Source organism: Kwoniella mangroviensis (assembly GCF_000507465.2).
Source record: "Kwoniella mangroviensis CBS 8507 chromosome 1 map unlocalized Ctg01, whole genome shotgun sequence".
Taxonomy (NCBI): Eukaryota; Fungi; Basidiomycota; class Tremellomycetes; order Tremellales; family Cryptococcaceae; genus Kwoniella; species Kwoniella mangrovensis.
In genome coordinates this window covers 5,337,119-5,351,951 of record NW_027062533.1, presented here as the reverse complement: position 1 = coordinate 5,351,951, position 14,833 = coordinate 5,337,119, and the positions used below count along the sequence as shown (strand labels likewise).

The 14,833-nt window shown below is 44.2% G+C and overlaps 7 protein-coding genes across 7 annotated transcripts; 4 read left to right on the top strand and 3 right to left on the bottom strand.

Moving 5' to 3' along the window:
• Positions 1-59: 59 nt before the first annotated feature.
• Positions 60-2,163, bottom strand: I203_102015 (uncharacterized protein; the record flags this gene model as incomplete). The annotated part of the gene is made up of 5 exons (XM_019146520.1): positions 60-107; positions 192-431; positions 507-1,020; positions 1,098-1,971; positions 2,058-2,163. The coding sequence occupies 5 exons, from the start codon at positions 2,161-2,163 to the stop codon at positions 60-62; spliced, it is 1,782 nt and encodes a 593-aa protein (XP_019004053.1).
• An 837-nt stretch (positions 2,164-3,000) lies between these two features.
• Positions 3,001-4,164, bottom strand: I203_102014 (ATP-dependent Clp endopeptidase, proteolytic subunit ClpP; the record flags this gene model as incomplete). Its single annotated transcript, XM_019146519.1, has 4 exons — positions 3,001-3,266; positions 3,447-3,711; positions 3,834-3,902; positions 3,985-4,164. The coding sequence occupies 4 exons, from the start codon at positions 4,162-4,164 to the stop codon at positions 3,001-3,003; spliced, it is 780 nt and encodes a 259-aa protein (XP_019004052.1).
• A 351-nt stretch (positions 4,165-4,515) lies between these two features.
• Positions 4,516-4,926, top strand: I203_102013 (uncharacterized protein; the record flags this gene model as incomplete). The annotated part of the gene is made up of 3 exons (XM_019146518.1): positions 4,516-4,616; positions 4,733-4,837; positions 4,905-4,926. 3 exons carry the CDS (start codon positions 4,516-4,518, stop codon positions 4,924-4,926), a joined length of 228 nt encoding a protein of 75 aa, XP_019004051.1.
• A 1,301-nt stretch (positions 4,927-6,227) lies between these two features.
• I203_102012 (uncharacterized protein) lies at positions 6,228-7,475 on the top strand (the record flags this gene model as incomplete). The annotated part of the gene is made up of 1 exon (XM_019146517.1): positions 6,228-7,475. The coding sequence occupies one exon, from the start codon at positions 6,228-6,230 to the stop codon at positions 7,473-7,475; it is 1,248 nt and encodes a 415-aa protein (XP_019004050.1).
• A 443-nt stretch (positions 7,476-7,918) lies between these two features.
• I203_102011 (uncharacterized protein) lies at positions 7,919-9,593 on the top strand (the record flags this gene model as incomplete). Its single annotated transcript, XM_065517006.1, has 2 exons — positions 7,919-7,962; positions 8,282-9,593. The coding sequence occupies 2 exons, from the start codon at positions 7,919-7,921 to the stop codon at positions 9,591-9,593; spliced, it is 1,356 nt and encodes a 451-aa protein (XP_065373824.1).
• A 288-nt stretch (positions 9,594-9,881) lies between these two features.
• On the top strand, positions 9,882-11,212 carry I203_102010 (uncharacterized protein; the record flags this gene model as incomplete). The annotated part of the gene is made up of 8 exons (XM_019146515.1): positions 9,882-10,017; positions 10,096-10,271; positions 10,336-10,354; positions 10,430-10,501; positions 10,657-10,720; positions 10,814-10,847; positions 10,949-10,982; positions 11,064-11,212. 8 exons carry the CDS (start codon positions 9,882-9,884, stop codon positions 11,210-11,212), a joined length of 684 nt encoding a protein of 227 aa, XP_019004048.1.
• A 307-nt stretch (positions 11,213-11,519) lies between these two features.
• On the bottom strand, positions 11,520-14,636 carry I203_102009 (uncharacterized protein; the record flags this gene model as incomplete). Its single annotated transcript, XM_019146514.1, has 19 exons — positions 11,520-11,650; positions 11,727-11,812; positions 11,886-11,907; positions 11,964-12,298; positions 12,358-12,404; positions 12,460-12,693; positions 12,751-12,793; positions 12,849-12,923; positions 12,978-13,019; positions 13,083-13,134; positions 13,192-13,295; positions 13,412-13,492; positions 13,620-13,661; positions 13,721-13,828; positions 13,969-14,139; positions 14,200-14,288; positions 14,350-14,367; positions 14,419-14,441; positions 14,507-14,636. The coding sequence occupies 19 exons, from the start codon at positions 14,634-14,636 to the stop codon at positions 11,520-11,522; spliced, it is 1,833 nt and encodes a 610-aa protein (XP_019004047.1).
• Between the last annotated feature and the right edge of the window lie 197 nt (positions 14,637-14,833).

Below are 14,833 nucleotides of genomic sequence, written 5' to 3'. Positions count from 1 at the left end.
AGATTGAATCTCACTAAATATAGACTATCCCATAAGGAAGATCCGTCCATTTTCACCGATTAACAATTCAAGACACCTGAATGATAATTGTAATTATATATCGCAGTCTATGACCAATATCGGTTTCGAGTCAGCTTCGTACCTCAATCCTTTGTGCATTGATGTATCTCAAGAGGATAAGCAGCACTCACATAATTACTTGTCATGGGTTTCCAACATTGATCACTGACTTCTACCGTCGCCTCTCCTCTCTTATATCCACCAGTCAAAGTGAAAAATTCAAATGTCTGTTTACCTGCTGCCATAGGAATTTCGACGGATTGTACACCCGGTTTAACCAATTTCAACACTGGTTGGTTGGATCCCGAAGTTACTTTTATAGTCCCTCCGAGTTTGGTCATGGTAGTTACGAAAACAGTATCGGCGACGATCTAACCACAAAATATAACGCACAAATCATCAGCATCAAGTCGAATAAATATACAGTTTTCTTTCTTTGAACTCACATCCCATCCATCAGGTTTGCTTCCATAATTATCAGTCGAATCACATTCAGCAGATTTCAAATGAGGCCTATACCAATAAAACACCTGATCCTTCTCTACAATGGGAGTCTTCGATCCAGATTTCCAAGCTTTTATATAAGGTAGTGAAAGATCCAACATCGGCAGATGATCTAAACCTTGAGCCCATTTGGAACAACCATCATCAGAATGAAGACCACCCCAATTTCTCAAATTGTGAGATTCTCCATAATCGTTCCATGTGACCATCTCTAAGTAATTCAACTTGTCTCCTAACTCTAAGATCTGATCCCATCGATATTTCCATAAGTTTTCAGATTTGAACAACCAGTTCTTAGAGTAGGATACTTCTTTTCCGAAATGAGTAAAAAACCATGAAGATACCGGTGCCATGTAAACTTTGTTGGCCTTTCCAACAACATCTATATAAGCTTCGTCTTGGACTGTCGTGAGGGGTTGATCGATTGGACTATTATCTTTGGATGCCCATGCGGTCCTACACCATCCGTAAATGTATTCGTATCAGCTCATACCTTACCTCAGGATTGACCAGTAGCAGGTTGATGTACTTACCAAGAAAACAAACCGCTTAATCCCTTATTATCGGCATTCTCCTGTGTAGGCGCCCAGAAGGGTACAGCGTAAATCTCCTGACCACATCCAGATCCTACTGCAGCCCAATCGAACCCATCCCCTATAAAACTCGATACGAAAGGTTTACCATCCACTTTGAATTGGGCGGGTAGATCATTATACCTCTTCATCATCTCAGATACTCCCGTAGTATTATCGACAGTATACCAATTGAAATCGAACGAGATGAAACAGACGAAGTCGCCAGATATCTCCGCTGCTTTATATGCGAGGTCGAGCTGAGGTTGCGTATAGGAGTCTAGACCGATGTTGAGGGCGAATCCATCTATACCTTTTGATTTGGCCAATTCGATGTCTTCTAACCATGATTCCAAGGTATAGGCGTACACTATACCAATCATGAAATGGGCGAAAACTTTTTTATCGGAGTTGCCTTTAACGGGGTTCCCACCACCATTCAGTCCTGCCGAAATTGTTATTCCCTGAGCTTCGACGGCACCAGAAGAGGTAGAAGGAGCGTCGGTTGAAACAGTGGAGACGGAAGCTGAATCAGATGTCATACCGGATTCAGTCGAGGAGGAGGACGAAACGAATGTATCTATAGGATTCGTAGCTTGAGATAACCCATATATTCCGGTTTCGGTTTGGACAGATACAACGGCTGAGGAAGTGGTTGAGGTGATACTGTCTTCATCGGGGATCGTCGAATCGGATGGAGAGGCCAAAGCGGCAATTTCCAGTGGAGTTGTAGATTGACCATCGATTGAGGAGGTGGAGGTCTCGGTGGGTGTAGCGTCTACCCAGATCGTCTCGGTCACATAGATGGTCTCGACAATTTGACGCTCAGCGAGGTCTAAAGATGAAACCAGTAGAAGCACATCAGGTTTTCTCAGTTATAAGGTGAGGAAAGGAAATGAGGAGAAGGATCTGGGGACTCACCACCATGTCTAGCATTCCTCGAACGTCTATCAAAAGAACTACCATGCTTCTTACCTAATCCCATGGGTAAGACCTGAAGCAGCGATAGAGCTACCACCAACTTCATTCTTAGTGGGAATCTTCTATGTTATATAGACAAATAACCTCGAGGTGTTCGGGCTTGGGTAGTATCTATATTGACAATATGATGAGGAGATCAAGTTCAACTTGATTATGTTACTCGCAAAAAGAATGACTAAAGTCAGAGAGTACAGCTTAGGTGAAAAGGATCACAAGGGGAGGAATGAATAAAGTGAAGAAGGAAGGTTGAATGATGACGATCCGTTATATGTATATTCGAGGATCACAGATCCACGAGCTCGGAGAAGGTGAAAGGGAGGCGCACTCCGTTCAATGGATACAACAGCGGTGATCTTGACGGACAGACAAAAGAACAGGGGAAAGGAAAAGTAAATTAACAAAACATGCGTGTAGAAAGGTAAGAAGACTAAGCAAGGGCCTCCTTTACGCCTTCATAATCCATGATCGATGATCTGCATGCCAGCACGACACCGACCCTCTGGGATATCACGTCGACATTGTACTGCTGTGACAAGAGAATGATCGAACACGAATAAGGGAAACAAAAAGGAATTTCAGACTAAAAGTAATGTTGGTGCTCGGACCGACGGACCACCTTGAAAACAATCGCGTCTTAGCGTGTTGGCGTGTGATGGTCAGGCTGAAACACGCTTGGACCGTTGGGTGTTTCAGATCACAACATGCATGCTTTACAGTAGGAAGACAATAACCTCGGTCATGCATAGTCATGAGTATGGGGCAATGCTAGCTTGATCGGAGCTTACACAAATGCCTGGGGCAGTACATGCTCTGGGGGTCTATCACAGTGATCATCAAGCGTATGCAGTTCATTCATCTAAACACGAACTAAACAACCCAACTCCTACTTTTTCTCTTCCTCACCTATCTGCCCATCCGCCCTACGTGTCACTATCTTATCTACAATCCCAAATTCTACAGCCTCATCCGCAGTCATGAAGTAATCTCTTTCTAGTGCCTTTTCGAATCTCTCTCTGGCCGTGTCCCTCTGTTCATCTGGCCTCGTACAGTGATCCGCATATATGTCAGTCAAAGCTGATCGAATACGTAAGATCTCCTTGGCATGGAGAGCAATATCGGACGCTTGACCTTGAGCTCCGCCAGATGGTTCTATACGAAGTAAGAACTGTTAGCACTCTCCTGCGCCGCTTGATGAGCCTGTCGCATCGTTCTCGTCCTTCATGTCACTTGAGGCAGAACATGGAGATCCTGCATCCCACCTGATACCTTCGAACACTAAACCCATTCCCCAAATCCTGTTTGCTTTACAAGAGAAATTAGACCACTCACGATGTATCATAACACTACTATTCTTCAATGCATATCTATGGCCTTTCTCTCCACCAGCTAAGAGCAAACTACCCATACTTGCCGCCTGACCCAAACAGAATGTATGTACAGGTGGAGATATATATTGCATGGTATCGTATATCGCCAATCCGGAAGTCACCACTCCTCCTGGTGAGTTGATGTACAACTTGATGGGTCGAGAGGGATCTTCAGCTTCGAGGAACAGGAGTTGGGCGGTTAAGAGGGTAGAATCGACAGAATTCACCTGAAATGGTAGATACATACTATCAGTATATTGTGCTTTCGAGCGCCATGGAGCCTCAGGTATGAGCAAACTGAGTTGCTTCAAATTGACTCGATTGATACCTCTGTGAAGTCGTAACTTACCGGTCCCAAGAATATGACTCGTTCCCTCAACAGTCTCGAGTATATATCATAGCTTCTTTCACCTCTAGCCTAGATCATCAGAGAAGTATATCAGCTACTGTTTCTTGTCCTTTGAAGCAACAGATAGCTGAATAGCCTTCTATCAACTCACAGTTTGCTCGACAACAATCGGTACCAGACTATCTCGAACTACAGGATTCGAAGCTTGATCAGGGAACAGCTTTTGCTCGGGAGAGGCTGTCGGTATGAATCCGAAGTTCCTTGACCTGACTATCCTGGATGGACCGGCAACTGCGGCTTGTCGTAGGATTGAGCTGGCTATCCTTGACATTGTAGGTGAGTTCTGATGAGACTAGGAAGGTGATTTACAATCGAAATGCATTAGCTTTTTGTTCTTGAACAGCTGAGATTAGACTGTCAGAAGTGGAGGATAAGATCGAGATCGATATCAGCCACGTGTCCCTGTCTGATAGAATGCCACATACGCTAATATTCTCGTTAATTCCGATTGGGTGGTCAGCTTGTCGGAATGGGCCGCATCTGTGTTGCCCATTAACGTTAACCTCCCATTTTGATTCGATGTGGTATGGTGGTGCGAAACAACGAATTCACATCCATCTACAACTGACAAGCAAACCAAGACTATAACATATCACTTCACCACTCGCCTCATTTCGTCAAGATGTCCATGCTCCTTCGATCTGCCCCTCTACGAGCTGCCAGGGCCCTCCCAGTGGCCAGACAACAAGTCAGAAACGCCCATTTCGAGAACGTCGTTGACCAGTGAGTCCGGTTCCCATTCCATCTTCAAATCATACACATTGAAGTGCAAACCTCATGTGAAACCAATTAGCTTCATATGACGAGGGCACTGACATACTTCGCTCTTACTCACGTAGCACCATCCCAACCAACGTTACCAACAAACCATGGTTAGCTATCAAAATGATCGTCTTCACCACTTTAGGTTTCGGTACTCCCTTCTTCGCTGCTAAATGGCAAATGTGAGTTTGGAAGGCATTTCACGTAGTTCTTAGCTGCTGATAGACTGATATGGATGCATGGTCGTAGGTCAAAATCCGGTGCCGCATAAATACGTCTTATGAAGATAGATCTATAGTAGGGAATTGGATCAAGATATCTCGTTCTTAGCTATTGGTGAAATCGTCATGAGGTCATGCATTGGATAGATCGGGAGAAACGGCCATGGGATGGGACTCTAGGCAATGTACTGAGATGAGTAATCGGAAGAGAATTATTGAGAGAAAGGAATCGTTAAATGAGCTGTTTGTCGTGTGTCGGATGTTCCGATGACACCGGCGAATTGTATTTGAGATCATCGCGATCAACTCATAACACGATGAGTTCTCGAGAATCATTGGACTATAGACTACAGACTACCAAGTCGGACATTGCAACGTCCGACCCATACTCAACCGTGAAACTTTTAAGTATCCTAAAGAGGATGACTGTCACATCGTGATCGTGGTCAATTGACTCAGCCAATCGATTCATTGTGATATTCCGGTGTGAAAGGAACTTCCACCGAAAACGGGGATGATGATAAGGGCTATAAGAGCAGATGGAATGAGCTAGCAACTTCGTCAGCTGTACCCCAATCGATGGATATTGGAGATTTCAAGAGCATAGTCTATAAAAGTAGGTTATTCAAAGCGAATCCCATTCGACACATAAACAGAGGCACATATAACTCGATTCCTCAATATGTGATAAATCGTTATGGAGAGTATGATGATAACGCAGATCGTAATGTCCATTTCATTCTGTGTGAAGAAATCATTGAGGACATTGCAAAGTCCAAGGGTGCATGAGAGAGTGTGGATAAGATCGTACCTTATATCTGTGAAGCAGCATCCTTGACTAGAGCGGTAAATCGATATGAACTCGAGAGGCATCGGATCAAATTCTATTCATATAACAAGTATGTATATGAATCTCAACATATAGTCACGAAGCAGGAGAATCATACTGTACTGAATATAAACTGAAATACATGGGAAAGCTCTAGATACAGCAATGGACTGCATCTTTTAGACTACTTTCATATGCATTGCAAATTCCCTCTGCCCACCTTTGTGTGTAGAGTCGATCAAAAGTGCATCGCATCAGTCGTCTTCCGATGAATTCGGCAATTGACACAGTCATATAAAGGTCTAGACCAGAGACATATCCTTTCTTTTGGAGAAGCCCTTCAAGTGAAGCATGTATTGGAATTACCCACGCTTCGCTTCATTGATTAAATCTCTGAAATAGAAGGTTGCAACTTCATCAGCGACATATAACACAGTCATCTAAATTTCTTTACTCCACACGAAGTCACTCTCTCATAGTATCGTGGTTAATTGACTTGCCCTTCATTGAACCGTCCGCACCATGGCCGAAGGAATTATCAAGACGGAGCCCAGTCTGAGCATCACCCAGGATGGCATCACTTTTGGAGTAGAGACCTCCCTGGGCAAATTACCTAGGCCAGCAGGATCCTCCAGACCACCTTCCCATTGGTCCAAAGACCATGGGCAGGAGTATCTCGGTGATCTGAACGGCGCTTTCGACTTGGCAGCTCATATTAGATCATCCCAGTGGCTAAATAGCTACGATCTTTATAGACTGAAAGATAGCATCAGATCGAAATTGTGCAGTGTATGGAAAGATGATATTGATGATATCGTTAAAACCAGTGTTGTCGTGATGGGTTCAGAAAGGGGTGTGAAGATTGATAAACCTCTAACTGATGGAGAGTATACTACTGCACCGAAAATCGATTGGTCACGAGCTTTGACGGGATCGTACCATTTCTCATCTGCAGATAAGCCGAAATATCATGATACCGATATGGAACGTTTCCACTCATGGAACTGGCAAGATAACCAAGACAATGTCAAAGAAGAAACGCTAAGAATTCCCATAAAGTTCTCGAAAGATATGTTAAGAACTGCCATGCATACCTCTCGAGACATTCAAGTCCCTAGTCATACCATGGTAGTTACCTATCCTTGGTCTCAAGGTGATTATATCGAAGATATCGATAATTTGGTATTCGATTTTGATTCAACTCGCAGGATGTATGGTCAAGCGAGATCCGAGAAAAATGGATTGAACGAGGAAGATCGGATGATACTCAGCCAAGTTGTTAAATCGGCCTACACGCTCGCTTCTCGTATCAGAGCACATGAATCTGGGGGCGAAGTCGAGACCGGTAAAGGTCTGTACAGAAAGGACGATTTGAATCGTGTTATGAGTAAGTTGACGAGTCTTAATGGACACACTGCCCAAAGGGGTAGAAGATTATCATATTTCATATCGGATGAGGAGGGTGCCGCAACGAGGCAGATCGATCGTGATGATGAGTATGATCGATGGATTTGGAAAAACTTGTCCGTGGCATCTGTTGACCATGCTGGACCTGCACAACCAATCGATTTAGAGACAATCAAGAGACTGCGGGAGATCAGTGAAGGGTCTCAAGCTACCTTCGATCATCTGAAACAGTCTGAAGATGGGCTCTCAGTGGCTGATTATATACTGAGGTTGTATTCTCTGGATGACCGTGAGAAAGATTTAGTTGCTGATTCGATGCTGTGCGGGAACATTCTTGAAGAAGTTGCGGATGGGGCGGAGTGATATTAGTGAGAAACGATTTGATCTCGTCAAACTCTGTTGATCTATATTAGGAAACGGTGTAGACTCGTGATTCTCAGAATATGCCTCTCTAAAGCTTTGTACTGCATACAGTCCACATATTGTTATCGCCGCATCAATGTCATCATGCAGACCAGGTACTAGAACATACGTGGTTCCATACACAACATGACATGTTCAGATGCATCCATACTGTCGTACCCCAGCGCTGGTCTAGGCCTCTTAGTCACTAGATCCAGATGTCAGTCGTACACTATGCTCCCCCAAGAATTCTGTGTATGTTCACGCATGACGAAGAATCAAAGCATCTTCGCTTGAAATCCTGAACGACGTCTTGTGAACCATTATTTCCGTTCACCATTGATGTCACCAATGGAAGTGCATCCAGTAAATGGAGAAGTTATGGAAGAACTCGAATCGTAGCTATGACGCCACAGGAAGCTTACGAAAGCATGATAGCTTTGCGATGGTGAGTGATGCTCCTTTGCTATACCGAAGCAAAGCATATCCTTCTTTTCATGAGGCTCTCCCCAAAGAGCAAGTAGTCCGAGTCGTATTAAGGCCTTTGGACTGTAGACGTCAAGTCTCACTCCAAAAATCACCGGGCATCTTGCAATTGTTAGCCATCTTCACCTGATGTCATCCAGATTCACTCTGATACAATACCAGAGACATTCTGTCGAAATCACTCTATTAAAGTCGCTTGCAAAAGGCAAAACAAGATGTCACAGGGTATCATAGAGTCCATAACCCTCTCTTGATATCACTCCTGATAAGATCGACTTTAGCAATACCGTCCGGCTGGCCCGACCCAAAAACCGGTCCCGTAAGACTTCCAAGTGGCCTGAACAATCTCGAGAGCGATTTATGAACACTGTCAGCACAGCTATTGATCTGGCTGCTCATGCGAGGTCAGCTCTATGGACCGGCGAATATGATCTATCAGCATTAACGGACCAAGAGAAATACAACTTAAGGGGGAACTGGGAAGGAGATGTCCAATCTATCATCGATATGAGCATAACTCATTTAAAAGCTCAAGAAGGAGGTGGTGTCGAGATTTGTAAACCCCTTTCGTATGTTGATGGAATCAATTGGTCCAAAGCTATCTCAAGACTCACAGAATTATCTTCGAACCAGAAGCCCAAGTTTACCTATGCCGATCTAAAAAACCTTAGTATCTCTCCTAATTCGGCATTGGTCGTCACCGAGGATGAGGAAGGAGATATGGGAGTTGCCGCGAGCCTGGTACAAGGTATCCTGCTGGAATGCATATCGAAGTTGAGGGAAATTCCTGTTCCGAGTCATTCCATATATTTCAATTTCCCTTCTGAGACCGAAGACCAAATCAACCAAGATCGTATCTCAGATCTCTCGTTCCGATTCAGGTCTACCAAAGATATATATGGTGAGAGACTCAACGAAAGAGTGTTGACCAAGGATGATCAGAGAGTGTTCAGTCAGATTATAAAAGGAGCTTTAGAGACGGCTTCGCGTATCAGGGAGTTTGAGAGAAACGTTAACGTCTCTAACAACGAGATGTCAACAACGACTAGTCCACACTTCCAATTTCGAAGTTACAGTGGACCCCTGCCGGCGGATTATCATAGGCAAGATTTGGTCAGTATATTGAGTAAGCTGACTAGTTTGAATGGTATGACTACTCAACAGGGTCAAACGTTATCATTTGGCCTCGATCCCGATTCCAACGGTGATTATGAACCCGAAATCCGATTGGCAGATTTACCAGTACCTCATCAAGTACCTTTACCACTCAATTCGCAAAGTATCCAGCATCATCTGAGATCCGTCGAAGCGATCAAGAGTGAGTTTACGTACAGGTTCGAGGAAGGTCTTTCGTTTGATGTTGCGGACCGTGCCTCGGAGTTGTACAAGAGTGGACGTTTAGGAGCTAAGAAGGATGTTTACTTGTTACTCTGCGAGGATATCCTTCAGGAGACAATCAGTAAGACACTAAGTCCAAGAGTGCTAGGTCAGATTCAAGGACCGATACTCACTGTCAGTCCAATGTATTTTGATATGTTTTCTCAGGTACTGCGATTGTTAGTATCTAGTTACCTTTCCTTGATGGTATTCTGATTGATGAAAAGTCGTCCTTTTACGCAGTATTGTTACACCTGTGAATGACAGTGCTGGGCTTCTCAGTGCTACGACGCAAAGAATGACCGATAAATCTTCATAGTGAAGGTACAATACAATGTGTGAGGCTATATAGGTTCAGAGGATGTTCGACATTCAACCTCCACTTTCGAACGAAATCTTCATCTTCTCTTCATAACATCTCATCTCACCTTCTCATCCTTTCTATCTGCTCACACTCAGTATAGTACATGAAAAAGCACAGCCCTCAATCAGCAAACAAATAACATGGCTTCACTCACACGAGGATTGAGGGTAGCAGCTCGAGCTTCTGCGCTCCCAGCCAGGAACCCACGTATAACAGCTTCAGTGTCCAGACGAAGGAATATCATTGCTGGATCTTCATCTATAACAGCTAGAAGAGGTCAGTCCAATCTTTCCTTTTAGCCTCTATGGAAGAGGAAGTAGCCGCTGAAATATGCCTTGTTCTTTCAATCTGCAGGCTACGCAACATCATCCGGTGAAGCCACGACCGTCGATCCTGCCTTTACCAAAGCCCTGGATCTTTTGGAAGCTGGGACGAGGGCTTTGGAAGATGGTGATTTATCTAAAGCTGCCAAGCTATACAGAGAGAGCGTGGAAGCAAAGGAGACAAGTGAAGGATGGCATAATCTTGGTGTAAGAACTATGATCTCGTTTGTAGTCTAGTAGACAGACTGACGTTTCTCGTTAATATCTGTAGAATTGCGAATACCATCTTCGTGAGTTGAGTTCACCAAGCCCAAGAAGGAGGAAAAGAGTCCAATACGTGCTGATCTCGTGATTTTCGTATAAAGAGAATAAAGTCGCAGCTGTTGAAGCATGGGGTAAATCAATTGAACTTCAACCTTCAGCGGACGCACATACGAGTGAGTGACAATTCCTACCCTCTGTCTCCTTCAACCGTGAAACTCGTCATGTCAATTCCGGAAATATCATGCTCTCTACTATGCTTCCAAGAAGGGTCTCTCATAGCAGCGATAACTCGGGAAGCTGATTATGGTTTTTTGTCTCCTCTCGTCAGATTTAGCTTCGGCATACGTACTGGATAACCCACCAAAACCAGCTTTAGCTATAAAACATCTGACGTGAGTCCAAGCTCCCTTCACGAATGCTCTCTAGATTCGGACAAATTGAAAAGGAAGCAAATGATGCTCGGTAGCTAATCTCCATTCTGATAGTTCTGCCCTGGAGCTGTCACCTGAAGACCCGGAGGTATGTCTTCACTTTCTCATACCTATTCATGCCTTGTCAAATTGATCCGATAATAGTCTCACGACAGCTGACGACAATCAATGTGATTGATTTTGACATAGATCGCTTTCAACCTAGCAGCCGTGTTGGAATCCAGTAAATCCATATCCTTACATCAACCTCGCTTCATCAGAGATGACTGGACAGATCGCTGATAATCTTATTATGGTTAAATAGCTGGTCAACTAGAACCTTCCCTCACATTATACAAGAAAGCCCAATCGGGCGGTATCGAACGAGCTGCTCAGAACGTGAGGAACGTCAGTGCAAAGCTCATAGGCGAGAGAGCAAAGGCACAAGAGAAGGACAAGGGAAATCAGCAGTGAGAATGAATCGTCGTATGAAGTGCATAACGGGAAATCGGTAGATGTTCAACCAAAAGAATACCAAAATAAAGCTAGAGATGGAAGTGCAAGATGAAAGAGCTATAGAGATGGGGCGGAAGACCCAAGAATGGAATCACGAGTATTCATGCAGATGATTCAAACATATAGACACAATCGAGTATATACAACACAAGATAATTATTATCATACTTCACAGAGACCATGCGATGCAATGCGAAATCTAGATCATCCACATCATCTATCCGTCCACTAGTTATATACTCCTTCCACGATCCAGTCATAGTCATCAAAGTCCAGCTTGCCACATCTCCTTAGCATACATCCCAAAGACCACATTTATCTCCAACCCTTCTGCATAAGGTTTCATGTGCGCTTCTGTTAGGTCAATAGCTGGGTCTAGAACATTGACAGCGGCCACTAAATATCATGAAATTGATATCAGCACTTCCCTACTTCATTCAAAGCTCCTCATTGATGGTGGAAGTGCACTCACAAAAATCATCCAGAGCAAAATCCATGGATACCACATCTATAATCTCATCATTGTTAACATCAGGGAAAGGAGTTTGAACGAAGTCACTGCGGTGAGATGACAGATATATCAGCTTCCATACAGCCAGTCTTGACAGGCTGACGAGCAGGCTTGACTTACGGTTGATTACCAACATGGGGAACTATATCATACCGTATGGTGAGCTCAAACCCATAATCATGCGGTCATTCAGCTCACCAGGATAATGTTCGATATCATCTCCTTTACCGGGACAACTATCCTTGGTGACAAATCCCATCGTTCTAGGTTTCTTCGGTATGTCACTTTCGTCATCCTTAAATATCCTCTGACTTTCCACTTGGTCATACAAATGATCATCTCCACCTTGTGTCAGATAATCTTCCCATTGTTCAGCCATCCACTCATTGAATGTCCTTCGAACCCTATCTTCTTCTTCGGACTTGGTTGTTGGCTCAGAAGGTAGTAATTTCGAGGCTCCAGATTTATTCATCTGTTCGGTGATATTCCTAGCTAGTCCAGCTGGAAGTTGAACATAGAGAAATTTACTCGTACTACCCAATGCTTATCAGCAAAGCTTGACGGTGCGTTCTTAGCGGGCAGGCCGACTTACAATGGTGAAACCGTCAATTCATCATTCCTGTCAAATCTCCCTTGAAACTGTCGTTATCGTTAGCTGTAGTCCTTGGACATGGATATACTTCGCTCAGCTTACCAGGTCAAATCGTAGACTTCCTGCATTTCCAATGATCACCCTTGTTTCGTTTCTCTCCTTGTCAAATATAGTATGTGGTAGTACTTGATCCGAGAACACGGTAAGGACTGATCTAGGGTGTCCGTACGGGTGTCTTTCCAGAAAATAGTCATGTGGAGCTATCCCCAAGGGCGTGGAGATATTGAGATTGGATGCTAGTCGAAGAAGGGCCAGGGAGATGTTCCTCCCAATCGGCTAGACAGCCATAATCTTTAGAGGAAAACGAGAATGCATGATCGTAGGAGAACTTACGAGGTCGAACTCCTCATCTGAGGTGTTTGTGTGCCATTTGTAGCTAGGATGTTTGAGTGAGCTGAGGCCAAGTTGATCAAATTCGGACATCCGCTCACCTGACCGGGTTACCGTCTATATACCTTCGAGCTACATCCAAAGGTTTCTCATCGTCGTCCTGGGGTAAAGATGACCTGACACGCTCACAATCAGCTTGTAGGCCTTCTGTCCTCGTCAAGAAAGCTCACGAGGTGAAAGCAACCGTTTCCAGATATCTTCCCGGTACAACTCTGCTCATCATGGCGACAATGGTCAGCTAAAACCTTGAAAAAAAGAAGAAAAAGCCAGCTTACCCGATAGATCTGTCATCGTACTGAACACAATCTCGTACATGAGTGTGTCCGCCTATTCAATTTGGGAGTAAGCTGGATTTCATGCAGCATTTCTGTCAAGACGGCTCACCGAAGATGTATATCGGGACTTTAGGATGCGCCTCTCGTATAGCATCGAAGATAGGCCCGAACTCTGCTGTTTCACCTCTTGCAGGCATATGTCCAGCTAAGACGCTATTTGAGAGGATAATTGACAATCAAATTTCACGCGTAAGCAATTCTTCGGATCTCAGTGAAGACGAGTAAATCCAAGACGATAAATCCAATGACGAGATTCATTCGACACGTACAAGTAATCAGGTTTGTCCTTTATCGCCTCCAAGAACCAAGGTTCTTTGGCTAATTTAGAGGGTTTTTGTATTGATATACCTCTGGAGTCAAAGGTAAGCTATGACTACCAAGCAGGAGCCCATAAGAAGCTTACTTAGCATGAGCTTGGACTATAGATCTCATTGATCAGCTTCATTATACAACGGAAACAGGTATACGGCAGCTTACTTACAGTTGAATATGATACCGAAGGCAGTGACTTTTCTACCTCTATTATCGATTGATCAGCTTAGTGGTCATCGGCATCACCGTCAGCATAGCTAGCTTACTGCTCCGTATCAAGCTTGAGATACTGTTCTCCCAGGGGTACCGATTGAAAAGATCCATCTTTAGATCGAATTGTGATATTTACGTTTGATGTTACGTATCTGCCATTCCTGTAGACCATGGAAATCAGCTGTAGTTCCCACGATCAGATGACTGCCCCCGACACTAGCCGGGTATAAGACGAAAGAGGATGCAGTGAGGGCAGTAGCGAAAGGCATCTGGAAGATGACCTTTCAGGTACTCGACTCACCATCTTCCTTTATTCCTGTACTCCTCCAACGCATCTTCATAGTGGTAGAGCTCATGGTTACCAATAGTGATGATATCATAAGGCAACATCGAGAAGATATCTTCTGCCTTTCCAGCAGCGTCCGACGAGGATGAGACGAGTCCTGATCCGTCGTGATGATCTCCGGCATCGCTGAACCGCTCGCGATACGATGAGCGATTTGTCCGAAATAGGAATATGTACTGAACTCACACTAAAAGCAAATCAACTCCCTTGTCATGCGCTACACGTCTCATGTGGGTTGCAAATGACGCTAAAGATCCGTAATCGCCTGAATAGTTCTGCATGGAAGGATCAGCTCTAACATTCTTTGATCTTAGTACTGAATTTCACTGAACTCACTGGCTCTGGCCAAGTCGCCTACGATGGAAAGATCAGCTGAGATACGATGTATACATCTGGCCAGCTCACATGTTGGTGACCCAGCAGCCAACCTGTTGTCCATCACTCCTTAGCTGTCTGTAACATCTTTCGTAAAACATATCGACATGCAACTCACCATGGATGTCTGAAGTACTGAGGAAATTGACATCTTTCCATTCCAATTGCCTGGTCGGTTCCGGCAGTTTCAAGCTATGTTGAGAAGCTGAAACTCCAGTGAGGAGGGAGAGAAGAGCGATATACCTCATAATCCTTGGTGAGCTCTTATATTATGCGTCTCTGACTCTTTGTGTTCTTGGTGTAAAAGTGCAGATTCAACTTGAGTCGTGATTGCTTGCTTTGTTATCTTGACTCAATCCGGGACTTGGATTTGCGGTACTCGTACTCACTCGATGTCATGAGATCATCATCGGCGATCGCCGTCAAGGTGTAGGATCTTTCCGGC